Source organism: Sorex araneus, chromosome 1 (assembly GCF_027595985.1).
Source record: "Sorex araneus isolate mSorAra2 chromosome 1, mSorAra2.pri, whole genome shotgun sequence".
NCBI classification, from domain to species: Eukaryota; Metazoa; Chordata; class Mammalia; order Eulipotyphla; family Soricidae; genus Sorex; species Sorex araneus.
In genome coordinates, this window is record NC_073302.1 from 80,723,544 (window position 1) to 80,749,707 (window position 26,164).

General features: G+C 39.9%; 1 protein-coding gene across 1 annotated transcript in view; it reads left to right on the forward strand.

Annotated features, from left to right (window-relative positions):
- SLC28A3 (solute carrier family 28 member 3) overlaps positions 1-26,164 on the forward strand; it is a 75,027-nt gene that overhangs the window by 33,732 nt on the left and 15,131 nt on the right. The window contains exons 2-10 of the mRNA XM_055125893.1: positions 542-637; positions 5,283-5,344; positions 11,030-11,121; positions 12,744-12,933; positions 15,871-16,015; positions 17,389-17,502; positions 18,025-18,102; positions 21,015-21,095; positions 22,275-22,355. Of these exons, the coding sequence (XP_054981868.1) occupies positions 542-637; positions 5,283-5,344; positions 11,030-11,121; positions 12,744-12,933; positions 15,871-16,015; positions 17,389-17,502; positions 18,025-18,102; positions 21,015-21,095; positions 22,275-22,355 (939 nt within the window). The remainder of the gene's footprint in view (positions 1-541; positions 638-5,282; positions 5,345-11,029; positions 11,122-12,743; positions 12,934-15,870; positions 16,016-17,388; positions 17,503-18,024; positions 18,103-21,014; positions 21,096-22,274; positions 22,356-26,164) is intronic.

The window sequence follows — 26,164 nt, forward strand, 5'->3', positions numbered from 1 at the left end:
GCCAGCCAAGTGGTTGTCCCATCTGGAAATTGCAACTAAGGAGTCAATACAGCCCTCCCAGAGCCAGCTGCTCTCTCCTGAGAGTCAAGTCTGACAGCCTCACCCGAAAAGGCCCTGTGCATGCTCTTTACCGCCAGTTATTGCTTCCAGCAAAACAAAACACATTTTAACATCTCATAAATATAATATTGAAGAACGAAATCACCAGATCTGTCATGTAGCTCATACTGTTTTGTTTCTTAAGTTAAAAAAATGAATGATATGATGGCAAGACGTCTGGAACCCTCTGGCCTCGTTTCAGGCCCACTTAGAATGTTATACAGCCCCAGCAACAGCAACTGGCCTGGCTCTCCATCAAGTCAGACCACACTAAGCTTTTCTATAACATCAAAATAAAAATGTTTCTTTAAGAACCCAAGATTCAGCCACTCATCACCTGACTGACTGCTATACCTTCACTGGGTGGAATCATTCACTGAAAAAACAATTGATTTTTTTTGTTTTGAAATTTTATTTCTGTAATTTGTATTTTTTTTCTTAGACTGAAGAAGACGTTCATGAAAACCAGAATACATCAAGATACAGCTCGCTAAGAGGCAGAGTTGTGCAAAACAAAGCGCCGGGAAATAGCAATCAGGTATGGCTGGAGTGTTGTGGGAATCCGTCCCCATGGCAACTGTGCCCCAGTGCCCTGAGAGCAGGACAGAAAGCATGGCAGCTAGGCGGGATGCTTAAGGATGAATTAAGAACTCCCTTAGAACGTGAAGGGCAGAAAGGAAATACACACTGCCAAGCATAGAGTTTATGTTTATACACCTGTGTCGGGCTCCCTGAAAGAGAAGGGACCAGGCTTTCCCTGGCACTTCACTATCATATTTTACAAGTTCTATACTAAGGCAGAAAAACCCCATGAACAAAAGCAAGTCCCTTATAAGACACACAGGAGACAGCTCTAAGAATTCTAAAGCTGTGTCCTTTGTGCCCGAGCATTCTTCAATGGCATCCAGGTGTTCACAGCAAGCTGAGACATTCTACCACAGTGCCACCTTCATTTTTTTTTATATTGAGTATTCTGAGTAGGGCATCATTTAAAGGAAGCTTTCTGCTACAAAGTGAGCAAATTACATAGATTATCCTTTAAGAAGTAATTCTAGGGGCATACCATTGAGCCATTTATTAGGGTGAGCTTACTCATGATAAAAGAATAACTCCTTTGAAGAAGAAAATTTGGGAAATTATTGCAGCAAAAATTGGAGACAAGAAAATTACCTCTAATTTCATAAGAAAATCCGTTCCTAAAATCAGTGTCTTTTGCAACCTTATAGGGGTGCATTTTCTTTTTACTTTTTTGTTTTAATAGTTGTCATTTAAAATGTTGTCAATGACAGGATTTCATGAATGAAGTATTTTGATATCACACCCTTCACCCGTGTGTGTGTGTCTCTCTCCATGGTCTCAGGGTCCCCATTTCTTCCCTCTCCTGCTCTCTCCCTTACCCCCACATCTCACTGCCAGGGTAAGCTCAGTTTTGTGGACTCTTAGATTCTGTTGCTTTGGGAGAGGGGGGCTGTTCGTATTTTTCTTTGGGGGAAGGGGGTGTTTGTATTTTTGTTTGGAGGCCACACCCAGCAGTGCTCAAGGCCTATTCTCGGCTCTGCACACAGGGATCACTCCTTGCAGGCTCAGGAGACAATAGGATGCCAGGGATCAAACACAGGTAGGCTGCATGCAAGGCCAACACTTTACCCACTGTATCATCCTCCATGTTGGATTCTGTTGCTTTTGATCTGAGGCCAACTCACATATGATATAGATCATTCCATATTTGTCTTTCTCCTGGCTGGCATCACTTAGCATGATCCCTCCAGTTTCATCCCTGTAATAGTAAATTGCATAGTTTAGGCTTTTCTTATAGTTGGGTAGTATTCCATTACATATATGTACCATAGTTTCTTTATTCACTCCTCTGTTCTTGGACACTTGGGTTGTTTCAGATTTTGTCAATTGTTAATAGTGCTGCAATAAACATAGTAGTGCAGACAGCTTTTCTGACTAGAGTTCATAGATCCTTGAAGTCAATGCAAAGAAGTGGAATTGCTGGGTCTTATGGAAGTTCAATTCCTAGTTTTTTCAGGAGTGTTTATTTTGTTTTCTGAAAGGGTTTAACCAGTTGGCATTCATACCCAGTGGATAAGGGTGCCTTTGTCCCAGCATATACACAACAATGACTGTTTTTGTGCTCTTTGATGTGTGCCTGTCTCTCTGTTCACAGAGGATTGAGAAAAGGATATAAGAAGGGGGCACCCCAGACAAGAGGGTTGACTATGAAGATAAGGAGGGAAGCCATATATTCATGGATTTGGAGCCAGAAAGGCTTTTGTTGTTTTATTATTTTGAAGGTGAAAAAGGGTTGAAGAGGGACTAGGAAAACAATAATAATAATACCAACATTCCACATAAGGTTGGTAATATGGGGAAATTTTACTGAAAATAATTATAAGCATTTAAATTAAAAATATAGCAAACGTTGATGATTGGCCAGGCAAGGTATTAGATAGGGGAAGGAAAATTTAAAAAAAACAAAAAACATCCTGGAGAATTCCTGTTCTCAGCAACAACCTTATTTTCTTTTTTTTTTTAATTTTTTAATGAATCACCATGAGATACAGTTACAGACTTATAAACTTTCGTGCTTACATTTCCGTTATACAATGATTGAGTACCCATCCCTCCACCAGTGCCCTTTCTCCACCACCAATGTTCCCAGTATCCCTCCCACATCCCCCCATACCCCTGCCTCTGTGGCAGGCGGCAGGCACAGGCACATTGCCTTTTGCTCTCTCTCTCTCTCTCTCTCTCTCTCTCTCTCTCTCTCTCTCTCTCTTTCTCTCTCTCTCTCTCTCTCTCTGTCTCTCTATGTCTCTCTCTCTCCTTCTTATGGTCTGCAATGCAGGTATTAAGTGGCCATCATGTTTGGTCTATAGTCTACTTTCAACATACATCTCCCATATCGAGCGGGAGGTGGTCCCTTCTCTATCTGAGCGGCCTTTTCTCCCAGCATGTGAGGCCGGCTTCCAAGCCATGGAGTAATCCTCCTGGTAGTTATCTATGCTGTTCTTGGGTGGTAGTCTTCCATTCTGTTACTTTATATTCCACAAATGAGTGCAGTCCTTCTTTGTCTGTCCCTCTCTTTCTGACTGATTTCACTTAGCAGGATACTCTCCATGTTGATCCACTTATATGCAAACTTCATGACTTCATCTTTTCTAACAGCTGCATAGTATTCCATTGTGTAGAAGTATGAAAGTTCTTTAGCCAGTCATATGTTCTTGGGCACTCGGGTGTATATCCCAGATTCTGGCTATTGTAAACACTGCTGCAATAAACATACGAGTGCAGATGTCATTTCTACTATACTTTTTTTTTTATCTCTGTGGTATTTTCCCAGAAGTGGTATTGCTGGGTCTGCTGACAGCAACAACTTTTTTTTTTTAAGTTTTTATTTTATTGAATCACCGTGAAAAAAATTACAAAGCTTTCAGGTTTAAGTCTGTCATATACTGATTAAACCTTCATCCCTTCACCAGCGCACATGTTCCACCAAGAACCCCAATATACCTCCTACCCACCCCCCCCACCTAAGTAGCTAATGATCTTCACTTAATTCTCTCTATACTTTGAATACATTCAATATTTCAATAGAGAACTCACTATTATTGTTTGGAATTTTCCCACAACAATCAGGCCTACTGAAAATGCATCATTTAATAATTTCTTTTCATTGCTGAGAGTGAAGACTCTGAGTTCGTGGTCATGCGGTTTTGGGTTTCTGATATTTTAGCTCAGTTCACAGTCTAGATGCATTTCTGCAAGAAGACGCTCTGGGTGCCAAAATGGGTTAGAAGACCTCTCGATCAAAGTCTCTAGGAGCCTGACAGCAACAACTTTAGATTTAGTTCATTCTCACTTAGAATTTTCCCCCTGCCTTATTGGTTCCTGAGACCCAGAAAATGAAAGAAATCTTAGTTAAAAGTATCATGGAGGTGAGCATGGAGGGTCTATAAGCCCATGGAATTGGATATGAAAAGACTTTGAGGATACTTTGGCTCAGAATCATATTAATGATTGGTTAGTAAATGTAAAGAGAATCTAAATTAATCTGGTATGTTTCCAGTCCTGTTTTATATTCAGCCTCCCAGAGCTTGTTCCAAATAACTCCACTGCCTAATTCTTCTATTCCCCTGCCATTGCTTACTTAAAATATTGTTGCAGAATGACAGAAAGAGGATCCTGACATTAAAATTTCTTGTGGATATTTAAAAACATAAACAGTACCTAGAAAGATTGTCCAGGTATTTATTTCTCTCAATTAATTAGATCAAGGATTAGCTAAGTAAGGAGAATATTTTTCTTTAACCCAAGGAAAAGAAGAACCTTAGTTCCTGAGGGAAGTTTTATCAACTCTTGAAGATGAGCTAATGTTCAAATCTATATATGAGGGCCAGAGCGATAGCACAGCGGGTTGGGCGTTTGCCTTGCACGCGGCCGACCTGGGTTCAATCCCCGGCATCCCATATGGTCTCCCCAGCACCGCCAGGAGTAATTACTGAGTGCATGAGCCAGAAGTAACTCCTGTGTGACCCAAAAAGGGAAAAAAAATCTATATATGAAACCTTGTTTGCCAGAAGATGAAAGGAGTCTTAATCTCTGTCCTTTGGAAAATGGAGCTGGTAGAGTCTAAAGGGAGTGATTCATGTAGCCTCTGGTATTAATTTCATTTATTTCAGAATAGAGGTTGAATAATTACAAGTAGAAACAGGAATTAAAAATAGAGTTGAGGGGCTGGAGCGATAACACAGCAGGTAGGGTGTTTGCCTTGCACACAGCCAACCCAGATTCGATTCCCAACATCCCACATCCCATATGGTCCCCTAAGCATCGCCGGGAGTAATTCCTGAGGTCAGAGCCAGGAGCAACCCCTGTGCATCTCGTCAGGTGTGACCCAAAAAGCAAAAAAAAAAAAAAAAAAAGAATTGAGTCTGCTCCCTAAAGAAAAAGAAAATCTAACAGCTTCTTTGGAAGTGAAGAGATAGAAGGAAAACTCTGGATTTTTTTGGTAATAACAAATAAAAATAATGTTTATGCAAAAGGCACTTGAAGCCCTCTTTTGCATAATAACTTGAACAGATACTTTGAGAGTTCTTTGCCAAAATTCTGATCAAAAGATATTAGGGTTTAGTCTGTGAAGAATTCTAATTGTTTCATCAATGTATGATCTCCAGGATGAAGAACAGGTAACAATTGAAGACAACTTGGAGGATGATCAAGAGATACATGAAGAAGGGTATGATTTTAACCCAGAAAAATAACCACATCTATTTTTATTTGGTTTTGCCACTTTATCTAGTTTTATTTTGTTTAATTTTTGTTTTGGGGGCAAGCCTGGCCATGATCCAGGCTTATTCCTTGCTCTGCCCTCAGAAATAACTTCTGGCAGGGCTTAGGAGACCACACGGGGTGCTGGGGGTTGTACCTGGGTCAGCCATGTGTAAGTACCCTGCACACTATACTATACCCCCAGACCCTTCATCTATTTTTAGCTAAATTCCTTTTATTGAATCACCATGAGACACCATTACAAAGCTGTTCATGATTGGGTTTCAGTCAGACAATGTTCCAACACCCATCACTCCACCAGTGTATTTTCCTACCATCAATGTCCTCAGTTTCCCTCCTGACAGCCCACCTCCTCCCCCAGCCTGCCTCTATGACAGACACTTTTGTTCTTTCTCTTTCCTTTTAGGCATTATGGTTTGCAATACAGGTACTGAGAGGCCATCGTGTTTTTTCCTTTACCTACTTTCAACATACAGTTCTTATGCAAAGTGATCATTTCTATCATTATAGAGGTCCCTTCTCTATCTCAACTACCCCCAGCACTTGAGGCAGGCCTCCAACCGCAAACCAATAAATTGTTGCATCTCATCATGGAGACATTAAGTCCTTGTATGAGAAATTACTAATTTTCAACATTTATCATTACATTTGTGATTATTAACTTTAAACATTTATTCACGAATCACGAAATCCCATTGATTGTCAATTTCTTGAGCGAGCTCAGTAACCTCTCCATTTGTCCTATCCCTGAGATTTTAGAAGCCTCTCTCCACTCGGCCTTCCCAATGATGCCGCATTGGAGGCTCTTTCAGGGTCAGGGGAATGAGATCCAGTTTGTTACTGGATTTAGCATATTAATACACCATTGGAAGCTTGCAAGGCTGTCCCATGTGGGCAGGAAACTCTCAGTAGCTTGCTAGTTTCTCCCAGAGAGAGAAGCAGGATATAAGATATCGGCCTCGTGCTTCTGGGAGCTTGCTTTTAAGTTTCTGGATGTTGGCCGTTGATGGAATTACACACACCTGGGTTCTTCTGCTGGTACCTTCATGCGTGAGGCTTGTCCGAACATGTGGAGAGGGGCCTTGAGCATGGCTGTGGCTAGGTTCCGGTGGTCTTCAGCTGCAGGGAGCTCTGCTCAGGGTGGGGAGGGAAGCTGGAGCCCATCCCCTCTGAGGGGCCCCGGGGAAGATAGCCAGGCATACGGGCAAGAGACTCTCTGCATCGCTCTCTTCTGGGAGCTTGCTTTTAAGTCTCTGGATGTTGACTATAAATATTCATTATGACTTAAAAAAAATATTAAGTTTCTCACCACCAATTTCTCTCCCTCACAATCCAGCCAATAACATTTTTTAAAAAGTTAATGGAGCTCTAATAAAATTAATGTGATAAATTCAAACTGCTTGTTTCCTGGTAACCCAATATCCAGGACAGACTTTTTAATTAAACATAAATTATTAAATAATTGCTCCAGTCTGTGCAAAGTCATTAATTCATCATCTTAACAACAATCAATAATCAACTGATCTCCCAAAGTCCAATCCAATTAAAATTACAACAAATATGTTCTTACCTTGTATTATCCTGAATGTATTCCAAGTCCTTATCACCCCATGAAGTAGAAATAGCAATTTTAATTTTTGAATAAGAAAAACACAAAGCTCAAAGAAATGAGTTACACAAGATTAGTCATAAGAACAAAACTAGCTTACAGTTTCCGCTTCTAACTCTTATTGTAAGATTGTCTGCTTCTATCATAAAAATTAAGCATTTGTCTATTTTCTAAATTCCTACTAAATTGTATTTAAGTCACTACATCTCTCAGGAACATTATTTTTTACGTATCATAAGATATATTTGAAGTTGGTCTGAATTAGGATTGAAAGCTCCTGTCACATATACATCAAAAAGTATATTTGCTTTGAATTATTTACATTGAGCTTAGTTTAGTTCTGAATCTCTACTCCTGGGGACTGAGACTCTTTGGGGTAGTGAGAGTCATTCAGGCTGTTGCAGAGAAACAGTACAGGAGGCAAAGTGCTTGCCTTGCATATGGCCAACCTCAGTTCTATCCCTGGCATCCTACATGGTCTTTGAGTACTTCCAGGACTCACTCCTGAGCTCATCACCAGAAACAGGCCCCTGGAACCTCCAGGTGTGGCCCAAATACCCCCCAAAAAGAGATGCTCAGGTTTTACTAATGCAAAAATAACCAGCAAGAGTTTGGGTGTTGTCCCATCAAAATAATTAAGCGAGCAAAGCATCTGTTTTTAGCTGTTTTATTTTATGCCATGCAGAAGTTGGTAATGGACTCCACATATTCCCTGTATTTGAAATGTGATAAACTTACTCTACCGGGCAGATGTATGTTCCCTATTCAGTGTCACTCTGTATCATTACTACTTCTTAGCTCTTCATTCACAGCAGAAAAAAAAATGCATTAGCAGCTGTTCGTAAAATTAACCATATAAACTTGTCATCTTTACCACACTCTTATTTCCTCAATATCTCTAGAGCAATAGTCTTAAATCTTGGTACTATTCACACACGTATACAAAGACACGTGGAAGAACAAAAGTTTCATGAAATAAAGCTATGTGTGATCTGCATTTCTTGTGTATGAGACTATATTCTTAGACTCCTGAACAGGGACTTGAAGGCTGGACCCTCAGATTAAAAGTCTGATGCTCTACTGACTGAGCTATCCAGGCCCACACGGCAGAGCCTGGCAAGCTACCTGTGGCATATTCGATATGCCAAAAACAGTAACAACAAGTCTCACAATGGAGATGTTATTGGTGCCCTCTTGAGCAAATAGATGAGCAACGGGGTGACAGTGACAGTGACAGAGATTATATTCTTATGTGTGATATACTCTAAGCTGACCTTTTGTTTTAATTTTTTTTTGGTTGGTTTTGGTTTGCGACCACACCTAGTGATAGTCGGGGTAACTCCTGGCTCTGTGCTCAGAAATTGTTCCTGGTAGTGTCAGGAGACCATAGGGAATGCTGGGGATGGGACAAGGGTGGGTCACATGCAAGGCAAGCACCATATGGGGCACTCTTTCTTTTGTTTTAAAGATTGTTCCCGGGGCTGGAGCGATAGCACAGCGGGTAGGGCGTTTGCCTTGCACGCGGCCGACCCGGGTTCGATCCCCGGCATCCCATATGGTCCCCCAAGCATTGCCAGGAGTAATTCCTGAGTGCAAAGCCAGGAGTAACCCCTAAGCATTGCTGGGTGTGACCCAAAAAGCAAAAAAAAAATAAAAATAAATTAAAAAAAATAAAGATTGTTCCCATGCACAGTCTAGCTGCATAACCCTCTCATAGGCCCCCCATACACAGTGGTAAAAGACCATTCCTGTTAGGCAATATACACTCACTTCATGGTGGGGAGGGGGGAACACACAGAGAACAAAGCCAGCAGGAGTAAAATGCAGAGGAAACTTCTGAAGCTATGCGAGAAGGGTTGGCCAGAGGAGGCCCGGGAGCTGTGTGCTGTGCTAAGAAACTTGCAGAGTAGCTAAGACTTGGAGACGCAGAGTGACTGCTACGAGGAAGGGACGTGGAAGAGTCAACAAGTAGAGGGGTGGTGCCTGGAGGGGATAAATCCTCTAAGGCCCTGGAGGTCTTGAAGAAAATGAAATCATCCTTAACTAGGAGAGAGGCTGTGGTTTTAGAAATGCTTTCCAATAGCCTAATCGTGGCAACTATTATGTTCTCAGAGCTGGTTGAAGGGGCAGCCTGGGGACCCTAGAAGTAAAGGGCAGTCCTTATAGGCGTCAGTCCTGCGGCCTCTGTATCTCACTCACAGGTGGACATCATTTTCCCTGAAGTAGTGACCAGAAGCACTAATTGTGCACTGGCTATCCACACCCCATGACAATGGTCTGAACAAAAAGAGACATGCGCAACAATCCAAGATGTTTCTGGTATAGGTTTCTTACCACCCACTGGTTAAAAGACCCAAAAACTCTGTTGTCCTTTCTCCTGTTTCCATCCCTAGTGAACTTGGTCAGTCTCACTTTAAAGGTAAAATTGATGGCAGACAGAGAACCCAGACTTACTCAAAACTGTGGAACCAGAAGAGATTAGAGTTTACTGGATTTTTAAAAAATACCTGCTTATTTTATTTCACTTGGCATATTTTAGCTACACCCAGCAGTGCGTAGGTGCTACTTCTTGCTGTGTTCAGGGGTCCCTCCGGGTAGTACTTAGAACTGCAGCACTGGGAATGTCACAAGGGCTGGCTGCATGCAAAGCAAATGCCTTACCTCCTGTAATATCTCTTTAGCCCTGGATTATTTTTTCAATCAAAATTACACATTATGGCTAAAAAGCTAATGATAGTAGACCTCCTTGGGCAAGTGAAAAACACTCTTTCCCAGTGATGTATTTTCAGCTTTTGATATTTTTTCTCATTTTTCTTGTTCAGCTTCTAAGAAGTTTTCTGTAGCTTTATAATCCCTCTAGTGTAGTCAGCAAGTTAGCCAAGATATAACTTAATTTAGTGTAAAATTAAATGAACTTTCCAGTTCTATATTGTAGGACATATACCTTTATACATTTTTGTTTGTTTGTTTTAGGAAGCCTCATCTTGCCTGAGAATGCCAATTTCATGTGCTAAATAACACAAAACAAATCAAATTGTTTTAAATACTTAATAAACTTTATTAAATGATAGGTGAATCAGGCAACATCCTATCTAGCAAGTAGAAGAAATCTCCAAAAAGTTATACAATATGAGGGATGATATAAGCAGAACGAAGCCAAGACAAAGTAAGAGGGAATTATTTTATTTTTTTATTTTATAAGTCAGTTCACAATATTTGATTACATTTAAAATTCAAACTCCAATCCTACCACCATTACACCTTCCCACCACCAAATTTGAGATGTTTCCATCACAAACCCCAATCCCTTTCCAAACACAACCAAAAGAATATATTTTGTATTGTCTGTTATGATGAACTGCTGAACATGCTTACAAAAATGTGTCCATCTAGGAAACAGTGCGAAGACTGTTCTATTTTGGCAGGAGCCATTAAGACATTCTATAGGATATCACTAACATGCTGTAAAAGTTTGGGTGATGTGAGCTTTGGTATATACATCTGAAAATAAGTATAATGCATATATATGCATATATATTTATATTCCCTCTATTACTTGCTGCCTATTGTCTGAAACCCATCAAATATGGTGTGATAATTGTGGAGAATGGGTAGGGAGTGTCTTATGATGTGTCCAGGAGTATGTTCACTCATATGTAAGGCTCAGCCCGAGCGGGTGGAGAGCAGCCCAGAGCGTGGCAATGGTTGGATTGTGGAGGTCGGCTGCCAGGTCTGGATTCCTTGGGGCAGGGAGGACTCTCACCCACACCAAGAGGGAATTATTTTAGGCTAAAGTAGCCCACCTCTGTGGAATAAAAAGGCCTTTGGAAAACAGGGAAAGTCACTGCTTTACTGGTACTGACCGTAAGATCCCACCCTAACCAAGTAAGACTGGAAAGGGAAACTGCAGCTGGGTGAGTCTTATCTGGTGGGCTTAACACAATCATCTCCTTTTTGGAATTTTCACTTTCTTTTCAACATATGTTCACCTCTGCCTACATTTTTGTTTTTGTATTGCTATAGGTTTCTGGAAAAGAAATGTAGCAGAATTTGTAATTTTTGTAAGAGACACAAAATCATTTTTCACTACATCTTCTGGGGTGTTTTATTAGCAGGTAAGTAGTAAAAAAGAATGGGATACCAGTGTCTCTTTAAGGATCCCTCAAATATTAATCTTTTTTTGGAAAGAAAATAAACCTCCTTCCCAGTACTGCACTAGTTATCCAGAGAGGTAAAGCAAGAAGCCCGTGACTCAATTTGTTTCTCCATATGGCTGGTTCATGTAGACAAGTAGCTCATTTTTAAGGTCACTTACTCTTGTAGTCTTTGCTATTGAGCCATAGATCTGAGGAATGGGCAACACAAATACAAATAACTAGAAAACAATCACAAAAAAAAAACAGGCAGAAGCCTCACTGCAGGGAGCAACATAAGCAATTAATGACATGCAAAAATTTCGCTTTATGAAAACTCTTCCTGTGTTTATGTACCAACTTCATTCGTATGCAAAAACACAAGTGGAACCTAAGTCACAGCCCACTCCTCTTCCGTGAAGGCAGGGCAAGGTGTTAGGTCCACATAATTGAGGTGTTTCCTAATTTTAATCCCTCCAAAGCAAGAATCTCTGTGATTCATTTTAACAAACAGTACAGTCTATAAAATGTGAAAACTCCCCCACTGAGGTCCAAGACTGTCATTTCCATAGAATTAGTGTTCAGAAGGTGCTCAGACAGCCAGAGCAGGACTATAGTCTCCTCTCTGCCATTTTAGACTACAGACTACATGATGAAACCATATATCTCTACCATTGCAGTATGAAAGCTAACAGATGGACATGGCTGTGTTCCTACAAAAGTTAACCCACAAATTGCAAAAGTTGAGATACAACACAATTGTAGTTATCACCTTCTAAAACAGCCCATGCAAGCTGGCCTTTCTCTAGGAAATGTTGTCATTACTAAAATCTTTTCTTCCTAATTAGCAACGTTGGTAATCACCCAGTTGGGAATGAGGATACACATTCTCTACCTTTCTGTATCCCTCTAACTGGAAAAATAGTTAAATTAATACAAAAAACATTAACTATAGAAAAGATCAATACCATGTATGCACAGAAGCCCATACAGAGAATAAAGGCCTTATAATCTGGTCGTTCCAATAAGGTTATGTTGTTTTTATACTGTCATCCCATTGCTCATCGATTTGTTCGAGCAGGCACCAGTAACGTCTCTCATTGAGAGACTTATTGTTACTGTTTTTGGCATATGCAATACACACAGGTAGCTTGCCAGGCTCTGCCATGAGGGCTCGATACTCTCGGTAGCTTGCCGGGCTCTCCGAGAGGGGTGGAAGAATCGAACTCAGGTCAGCTGTGTGAAAGGCGAAAGCCCAACCGCTGTGCTATCTCGGGGAAATAAAAATAAAAGAGTAATAAATCTGGAAGGAAAAGACAAAACAAAGAAATTTGCATGATGAAAAGAAGAATTGTGCATGACTGTCTACATACACATTGAAAACAGACCCTGCAACCCCTACATAGACAGGGGTTGAAAACTGTCTCTCACTTCCAGACCATAAGGAAGATTTTTTTTCTGATTCGGTGATGGTTGTTACAGTCAGGGGTGGGGCAATGGTCATATCATCTGAAGTTTTTTATTAAGCCTGAGCTTCACTGGGCCAGATTGGTGATCACCACCAAAGGTAATGGTGACGCTTGCTGTGTTTGCTTCCTGTACAGGTTATCTTGCTGCGGTGATTGCAGCATGTGTGATCAACTTTCACAGAGCCCTCCCTCTCTTTGTGTTAACTGTGGCTGTCATCTTCTTTGTAACCTGGGATCACTTTATGGCCAAATATGAACCGCGAGTTATTGAGTGCCTATCCCCTGGGCGAAGATTGGTGGACAACCACTGGTTCTGGCTGAAGTGGTGATGTAGTTGCTTCTTTCATTGCAATTGAAGTCTTTTCCTGCACTGTCCCAAAAATTGACTCTGAGGTTGTCTCTTCATTTAATGGGATGTTGAAGTTAGAAACAACTTGGGTAATAATCTACTAAAATCCCTTCATTTTACAAAGAAAAAAATCAAAGTCTAACTAAGGCAATAGCTCATTCACAATGTATCCTAGTGTCTCTACAAATTGCCTTAATTTCAAATACCCTTAAATTGTGAAATACTGTCCAAAAAATACTGACTAGGTAGCATTTTTACGTGCTTCATTAGAGAGATACCTTTATAGCTACATATTAAGACACAGGAATATGGGATAGTGTGAGGACTTAGTCATAGTTTTTTATTTTGTTTTGTTGATGTTGATGTTTTTATTGACTCAGTGAGATACACAAGAGTCTAGTCATTGTGTTAGCATGAATTTAACTCTCTTGGCACCATGATAGATCACTAATGTTGAGCTTAGCACAGGAGAAAACAGCAGCACTTATGTCACCTAATATCCATATTTATTTGTGAAAAGTTATTTATATGTGCAAAATTATTGAAATTTCTTAAAAATCTTCAAAAGAGAAAATGTTTTGGCTTAATTTTCCTCCCTAACTTATATTTGTGAGAGTTGTAAATTGTATATCATAAACCATTGTTTGCAAAATAAAGATAACAGAATACGATCTTATTTTGCATTTGACCTCTCTTGTTGACCACTTAATTTACTTACAAATTTCTGTCATTCTAAGTATTAATTTGAAGATAAATCATTATATCCATCTCTTATTAAATTATGCCAGTTGACAATTCATCATTATTGACTAGTGAGGTCAAATACTTTTAAAATTTATTTTCCCCTAATTCCTCTTCATTCTTTTACTTGCTAAAAACACTGGGTTTTAAATTTTTCTTTGATTTTAAAGATCAGCGAACACCTTTTTTTATAACCAACATGTTCAAATCATGATTTGTGGAGGCCATGTATGTGGCTGAGCAGTAGAGCATGTGCCTTATATATGTGAGATCTTGTGTTGAATTAATTTTTAGTGCTTAAAAATAAGTATATTTTTAAAAATCATGACTCACCTGGATAAATAAAGAAAGCAATTGTATTTACAATCACACAAAAATAAATTAAGTACCTAATAATCAATTTAACAATAGAAGTGAAAGATTTGCACATCATATGTTGACAATAATAAGATACTGTTAAAAGATCTAGAAGACATCAGGAAATTGAGAAATAGAGTCATGTTCATGTTCATGTTATAGTTGAAATAGTTCATGTTCATAGAATGAAAGAATTTACAGTGTTAAAATGCTCGTGCTATCTAAAGCATTTTATAGATTCAGTGCAGTCCCTATCAAAATCTCACTGTCAGGGCCAGGGAGATAATTCACTGGGCTGAGCTAATGCTTTGTATGTGACTAAGGCAGTTTGAATCCCTGTATCACATATGGTCCTGTGAGCAATAATAGGTGTGGTTCATGAGCACCTAGCCAGACTAGCCCCTAGTCAGGGATGGGTATGGTCCAAAAGCAAAATCAGGACAAAGAAATTACATTTTCATTCTTCAAGGAGTTAGAAGAAATATATTCAGTTTTTACTTTATTGGTGAAAGAAGGTAGTTTTTATTGAAACTTATTTAGAAAGATGTGAAGGGAAAGAGAAAAGTATGTGTTGTAGAAAGAACACAGACTTGCTCAGAGTAGAAATAAGAGAGCAAAGAAACATAGCAAGAGAGGAATGGGGTCAAAGAGCAAGCCAATTTTAAATTTTTAAACCCATTTTCATTTTGGTACTGAGGTTTACAAAATATAGTTACAATTTATACTTTTCATGGCTACTTCATTCCAACACCACACCCACCATCAGAGAGCCCACATCCCTCCTCCAGTGTCCCAAGAACCTCTATCAATCACTCACCCCACAACCCCCATGTAAGCTCAAAGAATTAGCAGAAATATTGTTGAAATTAGTATGAAACCATAAAATATCCCAAATAATCAAAACAATTCTAATATGGAAACATGATGCTCCCTGACTTTAAACCATACTACAAAGCTATAGTATTCAATAATGTGATGTTGGAGTAAAAGTGGATAGATGAATAAAATACAATTGATAGCCATAAATACAACAAAGGAGTCAAGAAAAGAAAGTGTCTTAAATAAAAAGTATTAGGAAACCGGACAGCTCTTTGCAAAAGAACAAAATTATATCATGATCACACATCATGTGGAAGAATTTACTATAAATGGTTTGTTCTACATGTGACCATTAAAAGCTTTTCTCTCAGTCTCTCCATGGGTCCTCTTCTCCCTCCAGGTGGTCCCCCTAGGTAGGACTCAGGACCAGTTCATACTACCATAACCTTCAGGAGACCCACCAGAAACCATCACAGAAACTTGACCTTATAAACCAAGATCATTCAATCTCAGCACGATACCTTTTTCAGTTCATTCAAATCACAAGTTAGCCTGTCAGACTCCCTAGTTTCCTCAGGGAGTCAAGACTCAATATAAAGTCTATTTTAACTCTATAGGCACCAGCAAGTGTCTCCACTGCAATGAACACGTTAAGAACCAGGTACCAAATACCTTACTCATCTCTAAAAACAGAGATAACAAATTATGGATCTCATAAGGAAATCACTAAACTTCCCTCTTCAGTCATGATTTTTCTTCTTTGACCCTTAAACCAGAAGGATATAAAAGCCCTAAAGTTGTAAAAGAATGAAAACACATGGCTTATTTATTATTCTTGTGGCCAAAGTTTCTCCAATCTGTTGAAATTTCTAGAAGCACAACTTACTGGTGCCAGTGTGTGTTATTCTTATTAATAGTTTTACTTATTTAAGTCTAATTATGATTTTTAATTTAGCACAGCAAATGGTGCCAATGCCTTCTTTTTCATTCTTTTAGGATTATTTGGAGTGCACTGATCCTTGTTGTTATTTTATGGCTAGCCTTGGACACTGCCAAATTGGGCCAACAGCAGCTGGTGTCATTTGGGGGACTTATAATGTATATTGTTCTGGTATTTCTATTTTCCAAGCACCCAACCAAAGTAAGTATGGAATCAAACATTTTGGAGTTTTCTCTCTTTTTTCTCACATGTAAAGTACAAACTTAGTGAGAAGAGAACTGAACTGTTATTTAATGTTTATCTTACCTTACTATGATATTTCAAAAGACTGACGTACCATCTTCGTGAGCTTTTCTTGTACGTTACTCTCTCATTTTTCACTCTGTAATTTTCCATGTACATAACCAGTGAGACGTCTTTTTTGTATTGTTCGTTTTCTATCTTATACATGCAATTACTGACCCCAAATCACCACACACAAAGAAAAGTCATTTTGATATATATTTCTTCTGACCAGTTAATAATCTCATTCTTTCTGCCATTGTATTCTGTAATTTATCAAATTCTGTTTGATAATTCACAATTTTGGCTATTTCATTCCAGTTATTTTCCCTTAAAGAGTTTTGTTTATTTTGAATTCAATTCTCATCCTTATTCTACCATCCTCTATTACATTGGCAATACTGAGATATCAAAGTTTTCACACTTGTCCCAAGGTGATAAACTCTAGAAGTTTGTCTGAACTTCATAAAAAACCATATCAAAGGTGACTCAGAAAAAACAATCATCAGAAACCAAAGCCACCAACCTAATAAGATCCTTTTTTGTTTGTTTGTTTCTGTGGTTTGAACATTTCTGCCTTTTCTATACTTACAATCTTATGGCTTTTTGAAGGCCATAAAGGAATCTAGATTATTGTCCACTATTGCTGCATTCCTGGGTCTTTGTTAGAGTTCATTGGTTCCTTTTACAGTGAAATGCGAGCCCCTGAAGAGGGTGGAATTTTACTTAATCCAATTACAACAAACCTTTGTTGATTATCAAATCAACAAACCTTGACCACACCAAGTGGTTGTTTTCTACTTTTTATTTTCCAGACGGGAAATAGTTTGGGGTATCTAATATTGGCAGCATGACTACAAAAGTCAGATAGATTCTCCCTTTTCTATTAATCCACTTAAGGTCATGAAAAAGACCCTTTGTGTCTAAATTATTTTGTCATGACATAATAATATAACCCCTTGAAAAATGCTTTATCATCTCAGGTTTAAGAAGAGGAAATACAAAGTTGAGATTTTTAATATAATCCTATCAGGAGATTATCTACCAAAGACTATTTTGGCCACCTAAAGAAAATTTGGCCACTTGTGGAGGGATGGGTGTTTGAAGTTGTATGATTGTAACTCAAACATGGAAGCTTGTAACTGTATCTTACAATGATTCAGTAAACTAAACTTAAAAGAAAAAGAAAATATTTGGCTATACTTAAGATGTATCTAAGGCAACGGAGAGGCTCTGGGTATTTATGCTGAGTCACCATTTATTTCTAGTAAGTTTTTTTTTCATCTTTCTAGGTGTACTGGAGGCCTGTCTTTTGGGGAATTGGGTTACAGTTTTTTCTTGGACTCTTAATTCTAAGGACAAACCCTGGATTTATGGCTTTTGATTGGTTGGGCACACAGGTCCAGGTATGTTTGGTTCAAAAGAACACCTTATTTTTGTGATATTGTTAATGTCAAGATATTAAACTCAGGATGTAACAAATAGGCTGTTTTTGTTCTGCATTAATTACCCCAAATGTTTTACTCCAACTGTGGTTGTCCCTTTCCTATTTCATCTCTTAAGTCACTCCTCTATGAGATTTTGTCCTCTCCTCATGCCTAGGGAGGGTCACACTTCTAAGATGTTCTCATGGAGAAATAGGCTTTCTTTGCATCTATTGATGACCATGTTTCATTATTTAGCATCCTCGAGTCACACTCTGAGGAATGAGAGGATATCTATATGAAGATAGAGTTCAAAAATAGACTTGATGCCATCTACTGGAGAAGAAGAAAAAAAACGAGGGTGAGGGGAGCGGAGGCGGGGAACAAACCAATTTTCCAAGTCTATGAAACAAGTCTGTTGGGCTCCCGCACACTGCAGAGCCTGGTGGGTCCCGTGGCCCAGAGTCACTGTCATCATTTATTCTTGTCCTTTCTTTAACTCAGACGTTCTTGGAGTATACTAATGCAGGCTCTTCTTTCGTCTTTGGTGAGAAATACACAGACCACTTCTTCGCATTTAAGGTAAAACCAGACTACTTTTTATAGATGATCACTTTCTTTTCAATAACTTCTTGGTCTTTGCAAATATTCAACTAAAGCCAAACTGACCAGATATGCTACTGGAGCAACACACAGCACTATCCTTGTTCAATATAATTTTATATACACCAACACTTTATTTTGTAACTTTAGAGCATTAAGGGAGACATCTAGAGAAAATTATAAATTTTCAAGCAGTTGGGAAGGGCTTGCAACGTTGCCTAAGAAACTGTACTTAGAAAATCATATGTGGTAACAGTATCTGAGACTTAAGGGGAAAGACTGGGGATTTGGCAATGAAGAGAGACACGTGTCCAGGAGTCGCTTCCAGGTCCTGGGCTGGGGCAGCTCTGCGTTGCGGGAGCCCCTGCGTTCAGGTCGGCAGGAGCAGCTGTTCTCTCACACCAAACCTTGCCCTTCCAGAGCCAACCCCGTATTTAAACCTTTTTTTTCTCTTCAGCACCACCGATGCCTCAGCAGGCCAGTAGGGGGAGCCTTCTGATCAAATGAGGGGAACGTCATTTACAGGCAAGACAACCTGGCCACAGGTCTAGCTGGCTCTATAGGTTCCTTCTTGGAGCCCCAAGTGCAGCTTCCTCTGGGAATTGCCCACACATACCGTTGTTATGGAAAGGTGCTCTGGGCTTTTGCTTAAAGTATCTTCTTTACTACACTTTTAAGTAATTTTCTCATGTAAAGACTTCAAATTTACCTCCAAATTACCCTGGCTTCAGTTAGATCAAGTATTACATTGAATCCTTTTTAAAACTGATTGGTGATTTTTTTTTTGTTTGTATTTTGTTTGTGGTGGTGGGGCGGGGGGGTCATAGCTGAAGTTACTCACTTGCCACTCCTGACTCAGGGGACCAATCAGTGCCAGGAGTTGAACCTGATTCTCGGGCATGTGGCGCATGCTCACAGCTCCTTGCATCATTTCTCTGGCCCCTGATGAATGTTTCAGTTGCTGATTTGGTGCTGAAATAACTAAGCCTTCTCTGAAAGGCCCAGGACATACAAAATGGAGAAAGCGGTATGTTCCTATGATAAATTCCAAATGGAAGGAAATCAAGTCACAAGGAAGATATGTAACTTATTGCCCAGATTGTACCAGTGTCATCAACCCTGCTATCTCCATCCTTTCTGTCAGAGTAGAATTTCCCTGGGAACATTCAAGAGATGAGCCCCTTTAACTTCAAACAGCCTTAAGGCGCTTTACCTGATCATTAAAGTCAACAAATGCTTACACATAAATGATGGCACAAAATGTCTTTTATAATATATGAATAGCTGTTTTTTATTTAGATACTACACAAATTATTACCATCAGTCATCCCTCTCATCAGGTTTGTTCCTGACTGTTCTGGCCAGAGGGAAAGAGTGGAGAGGAGTAAGGGAGGGAGGTACCCAGGGTTGGAACTTCCCCCTGTAGATGTATAGGTTGTGCTGAAAGCTCCCAAAGAATATCTGAAAGATATTATCTGGAAATAGACAGTTCCTGTGAATAGTGAACTAGTAGTTTCCAGAAAGCAAGTGGAGAGTGGGGTGGGTAAAAGAGTGAAAGAGGCCCTGAAAGGAAAACAGACTGGCAGTGAGCATATGTAATGGAGTTGTTTTAGAGAACATGGACTTGCAGGGCTGGGTCCACTTAAAGTCACATATCCCGGTCCCGTCATCCAGGGTTCTGCATTCACAGGCTGAGCTCCACAATAGAGGGACGCTATGAGCCAGACCAGCTGCGCAGCGCTGCAGAGGCAACGCCTCACCTCCAACTTGTACTGGGATCAAATGCAGATAGAGAAGCTGATTGATAAGGTCACCTACTTCATAATGGTAGAAACCATTATACCACTTCAATCCAAATTTTAATGTTAGATATATTAGGAAATCTTTTATTAATAAAAATAAGAAAATCTATAAATCATGACTTACAAGCTAGATGAACAAGGATTTACAATGTAGCGGTAACATGTGTTAGCACATGCCTGTGTAGCTGCGTTTCTGCAGGAGATGCGAGCAATAGAGAAGTGCTGTTTCTCACAGATCCAGGTTCTTGTGCTGGTGAGTCCTGAGGCTCATGCATGCTCAATATTAGAACAACGAGAGAATTTGCTCCTAGCCTTCACAGAGTGGATCTACTCATTATAAGTTCCCCAAGCTTCATGCAATCTCTGAGAAATTAAAAAAGAGCTCATCCTAACACGTTTTAAATGTCAGGAGGCCAGGATTTGAATAGATATGAACATATTTCCATGTGTGTCTCCTGGGTGCTGCCTTCCACCACCCCCCATCCCCCGCCAACAACTTCTGGGTGTGACCCTGACAACCCCCAGATCCCACTGGGTCTACTCCCAACAATTTATTTATTTGTTTGTTTGTTTGTTTGTTTATTGCTATGGGACCACAGAGCTGTGGTCAGGGCTTACTTCTGGCTCTCTTTCAGGGATCAGTCCTGGAAGTGCTTGGAGGACCAAACATGTTGCTAGGGATCAAACTAGGGTTGATCATATGTTGGACAAGTGCTTTACCTCCTTCACTATCTCTCCAACACTGTCTATTCTTCTAAATATGTATGCAAGCTAATCCAGATCAAATTAGAATTAGACTGAAGTGGAAAGCTACCTAGTGAAAACAAGTGCTATTTAGTTCAAGCATTAATGTTTAGGATGGAGGAACAGATGAAAAAGGAGACCACAGGTGGGGTCGACTAATAACTGGGCCAACAATAACACAATGATTGGTGGTGGGAAGTGTGTATTGGGGTTGGAACATTGTATTATCGAAACTCAATCACAAATAACTGTGTAGCTGTAAATCTCACAGTAACTCAAGTAAAAAAAAAATGAAAGAAATAAAACAGTAACACAATATTTTGGTTCCTCCCTCCCCACATCCAGGTCCTGCCCATCGTGGTTTTCTTCAGCACTGTGATGTCGATGCTGTACTACCTGGGGTTGATGCAATGGGTCATTAGGAAGGTATGAGACTGTCATGAACAAGGTGACAGAGTACAGTGCTCGTTATTTTAACGACAGACTCTCAACTCCCTTTAATTCAGGTTCTTACAAAGTACCTTTATCTCTGCTCCAAAATTCATCTGTGCCATCTAAGTTATTAGATTCAAACCTGTTTCCTACATGTAGCCATAAAAGGAATGTAGACTTACAAGCTAGAATGTATTTTTATGAATTCTTTGCAATTAGCCAAATAAGTACTAGGACAGGCCAGAACCTCACTGTGCAGAACAAGCAGATGGCAGATATCTGACCTGTCCACAAGACCTAGTAATTTATTGATCATTTTGTGTAAGCTAATATGGTATGAGTGCACAGGACAGTTTATACAGGTAAAGCCACTTAGAGGATAAGTAAGAGAGATAGAAATAGGGAGGACCAGAATACCACAATATATAGAAATTCAAGATAAATAGAGCCTATGGTTTTCTCATCATTTATTTAAGCATGGTGTGTTACTGTGTTTGTGTTTTAGCAAAAAGGGACAGAAAGTTCTCATACTGGGACGTTACCACAGTCTAGTTGAAAGGACCACCGTAGGGAGACCATACACATGTTTGTTTGAGAGTTATGTAGATATGAAAAGACAAATCTCAACTACTTTATTCTACTTATTAGCTTGATAATCATTGATAAAAGTAGTCTATGCCTCAGAAGTAAAAACTGAGGCATCACTTGTATTACTTGACATCCCGCTTGAGCAAATCGAAGATCAAGTAATACAAGTGATGCCTCAGATTTTACTTCTATAAAATTGGCATAATTATAGGTCTTCCTGAAATCGCTAATGTAAACATTAGATGTATTACCCAAGCCCAAAGCTTAAAAGCCTGCCTGAACTGCAATAAAGTCCTCTGAGATCATTAGCAAAACAATTTATATTTGTATGCAACAATAGAAATTATTTTAAGTAATATTCAGAGTAGACACATTGTACCGGACCTAGATCTTCCATAGGAGGATTTAATCATCTGCTCTATGGGCTAGAAAAGGAGACTTCCCTAGTAGTGCCAGAGCTGACTGCCAACATTTGGTGAAGTCTTCTCCATTTTCTCAGTTTTCTTCTATTTACAAAGATTTATCTTTACTCTAAATCTTTGGATATACAATTTTTTACTGATATTGTCCCTTTTACCCTTTTAGGTTGGGTGGCTAATGCTTGTTACTATGGGGTCATCCCCAGTTGAGTCTGTTGTTGCAGCTGGCAATATATTCATTGGACAGGTGAGTTGTATTGTATAATCAAAATGAAATAAAGCACCTCCTGAAATGGATATTCTTCCAAGAAAGCATAACAAAAAAGACGGTATTGTCTCTTCTATCATGGGGACTACAGGTCAGAAGAAACCTTCCATCTTGACTGTGTCCCATTTCACAGAAGGTAGGGAGGTGGGAGATGATATGGGCAGAGAGGAGCAGAGAGGATCCCTTCAGAGTTTCAGTGAACTAGCCTGAATTTTGAGCATTTGAATGTTCATAGGAAAAAAGAGTGAATCATTTCATCAAAGCACAGGGCTACTAAAGTACAGATGTATATTATAAATATATATTTATATCTACAAAGCACATATAGCATATATAAAATATAAAAACTTTTTCTAAATTTGTCCAATTTTAATTTTTTTTCACTGTGTTGGCATTTATTATTATTATTATTAGTTTGGGGACTGCACCTGGTGGTGCTGGAGGCTTGCTCCTGGCACTGTGCACAGCCATCACTTCTGGCAGTGCTCAGGGAACCATATGTGATGCCAGGAATTCAACTGTTCTGCCACATGCAAGGCAATACTTTATCACCTGTGCTCTCTCTGCCATCCTTGAATTTATCGAATTGTAGATTTCTCTAGCCCACCCTCAGAGACATACAGTACAAGACTCATATAAAGTGCAACCACCTTTGTAGAAGCTGCCACAAACAAGTAACAGGCAGATTCACATTCTTCTGTGTAATGCTTGTGGCAATGGAAGATACCCAAAAAAATACTCTACCAACAACCTTGCTTGAACTCACTCTTTGAGTTGGCAGTAGAAACGTAGTCAACTGTGTTTGCTGAACCTGGAGGAAAACATTAATGAACGTTCACCTTCTCCAATAAATGGATAAATCTTTGCACCGCTGGATAAATAAATACTTTTCTTTTTAGCAAATAAATATGAGCTAAGGGGCATCCCTCAAAAGGGCAGCACTTCTTGAGGCCGGAGAGATAGCAAAGGAGGAAAGGATGTGATCCTGGTTCAATCTCTAGCACCAAGAGTGGTTCCCAGCACAGAGCCAAGAATAGCCCTTGAGCACTATACGGTATGGTCTAAAATCCAAATAAGAGAAATGCACTCCTAAGGAGTGGGTGAATGCTGATAACCTAATCCTCACTCAATATATATATAGCTTTTGGCAGAATGGTATCACACACTAAGAAAGCCAAGAGTGAACACTGATTGGCGCAGCTTCCCAAAAAAAATTAATTTCTGAAGCAAAAATCAAGTTATTCAGAAAGATATTATAGGATTATAAATACCAGAGGCAGGCTTTCCTACTGATAGGCTAATCTGGCTGGTCTGAAGCATAGTCTTTGAAGTAGGACACATGCTTCCTTCCCTAGAAGTTGAAATTTTTATTATCATAGTCATAAAATATCTTTGGACTAAGTAGGGCACCATCTTGAGTTGATTTCTCTGGGCTACAGAGTAGGAGGGCTCTTATACTGAGCTTCTACTTTGTCTATAAATTGAAGCCCAATATATTCAATCTTACAGAACAATTAAAAATAATGAGGGGAAAATTGCAAAATTGCGCACATGCTTCTGTGGTGCTCAATTTAATACTTAATTTGCTCAAAGTACAGCTATTATTTACATAGAATCCCACACTGCAGTCTGCCTGTGCTCCTGAACAAGTGCAAGTCTTTATAACCACACTCTGATTGCTTCCCCGAGAAGGGTTCTGACTCTCAATTAAGAAAGGGCCTAGGGATACTGCCTTATTTCAGCTGCTATTGTTTGAACTTGTATTTCTGATCTTAGGCAGCAGAGTGGTTTATGGTCTGTCCAGATTAAGTTATAGGGGTTTGAGAATCACCAGTTCTCCAGGGTGGGCCACTGGCTAGAGATCATGAGTGTGAGCAGAGTGCACTACCCCAGGGGAGGCAGGGGACCTTACGTAAAGCAGCCTTATAAACAATGCAAAATTTCCATGTGACCTCCATGCACACTGATCAAGAAATCAAAGATTATTTTATTTTTTTAAGTCTTTTTTTTTTTAATTGAATCACTGTGAGAGCAGTTGCAAAGCTTTCAGGTTTAAGTCTCAGTCACACAATAATCAAACACCCATCCCTTCACCAGTACACATGTTCCACCACCAAGAACCCCAGTATACCACCCCCCCGCCTTGCCTGTGTGGCAGATGATTTTCACTTTACTCTCTCTTTGCTTTGTTTACATTCAATTTTCAACAGAAAACCCATTATTATTATTTGGGATATTCCCCCAAAAATCAGACCTGCTGAAAAGTCATCATTAAATCATTTGTTTTCTATTGCTGATAATGAAGAGCATAGTATGTTGCACAGCAGTGACAGTGGCCACCCAGTTTCAGAATTCTGGTATTTTAGTAATTAAGTCCAGAGGTATTTATGCCAGCAGCCACTGCATTTTGAGATTGGTTTGTGTGCCTCCCGGATCATGGCTATTCAGGAGCAGAGAAGCCGTTCATGGGCGGCTGCTTGGGGTTCCGTTTGGGCGGGGAGCAGGGCCGGTTCCGCCCCCCCAATGCCCCCCCACACCATGGCGAAATTTCCCGAGCACCCCATCACTGCAAGCTCCTACCTCTCTGTCCAATTGGCTCTGGAAGGTGGCGGTCGCCATGCTGCCACAAGGGGGAAAGGCCGAGGAACAAAAACCCTTCCCCTCCCAGGGCGGCACCAGGCCATAATTTAGTTCACAATCCAGGAGCATTTCTGCCAACAGCTGCTGCATTCCGAGATTAGTTTGGGTGCCTCTGGGATCATGGCCGTTCAGGGGCGAAGGAGCTGCAACTGAACTTTTTTTGTATGTCAAGAAAGGTCCTGATATGGAGAAATAGTCCTGGTCCCCACATACCGGAGCCATTTTAGTAGAAGCTCAGTGTCACCAGGATTCCATCTGGAGAAAGCAGAATCCATCTGGGGCACCCGGTGTTAACAGCCCAGTTTGGGGTCCGGAGCATTCTCCAGTGCAGTGTGTGGTGTCCGCTGGCCTGGATTCTTCACTGCTCAGAAATCAAAGATTCTTGACCCAGAAGACTTATTAAAACACAGGTTGGTGGATCTGCATTACCAGGTGTGGCCTGAGAGCCCGTGAGTGCCACCAGCCTGAGAAGTGCCACATCCCTACCTGAGAAACTAATCACCCCATCTTGTGGTTGGATATTGCAGGGGTCCCTTGAGTGTGCCTGGGCATTCCCCACTCAGATAAATACAGATTTCTGGTCCCAAGTCAGAGTATCTAATTTAGTGAGTCTGAGAATTAGAATTTTTCAGGAGATCCAGGCTGATGCTGTTGGACCTCTTGAGGGCCCAGTCATAGATGAAACTACTATAAAGAATATAATGTTGAAGAAATTGGCATGCACTTTTGTAAATTTTTTTAAAGAATATTTTTAATTAATTTTTATTAAGGCACCATGGTTTATAAAGTTTCTCAAAGCTGATTTTCAGGTGTATAATGTTCTAACACCAACCTCACCACCAGTATCAACTTCCCTCCATCAGTGTACCCAGTCTCCCTTCACCTATCCACAGTCTGCCTCCTTGGCAAACATTTCTTTTTTAATACACTTGGTGGTGCTTCGTGCTTACTCCTGCTGGACTCAGGGGACCATATGTAGTGCTGGAGATTACTGCTGGGTCAGGTTCAAAGCAAGAGCCTTATCCACCGAACTACCTCAATGACCCTTGACAAGCACATTTTTATGTTAAGTTTAAGTTTGACAATCGTATTTTAACTTGATAAATATAATATTAATATGTTTTATAAATTATATATTATTTTATTAA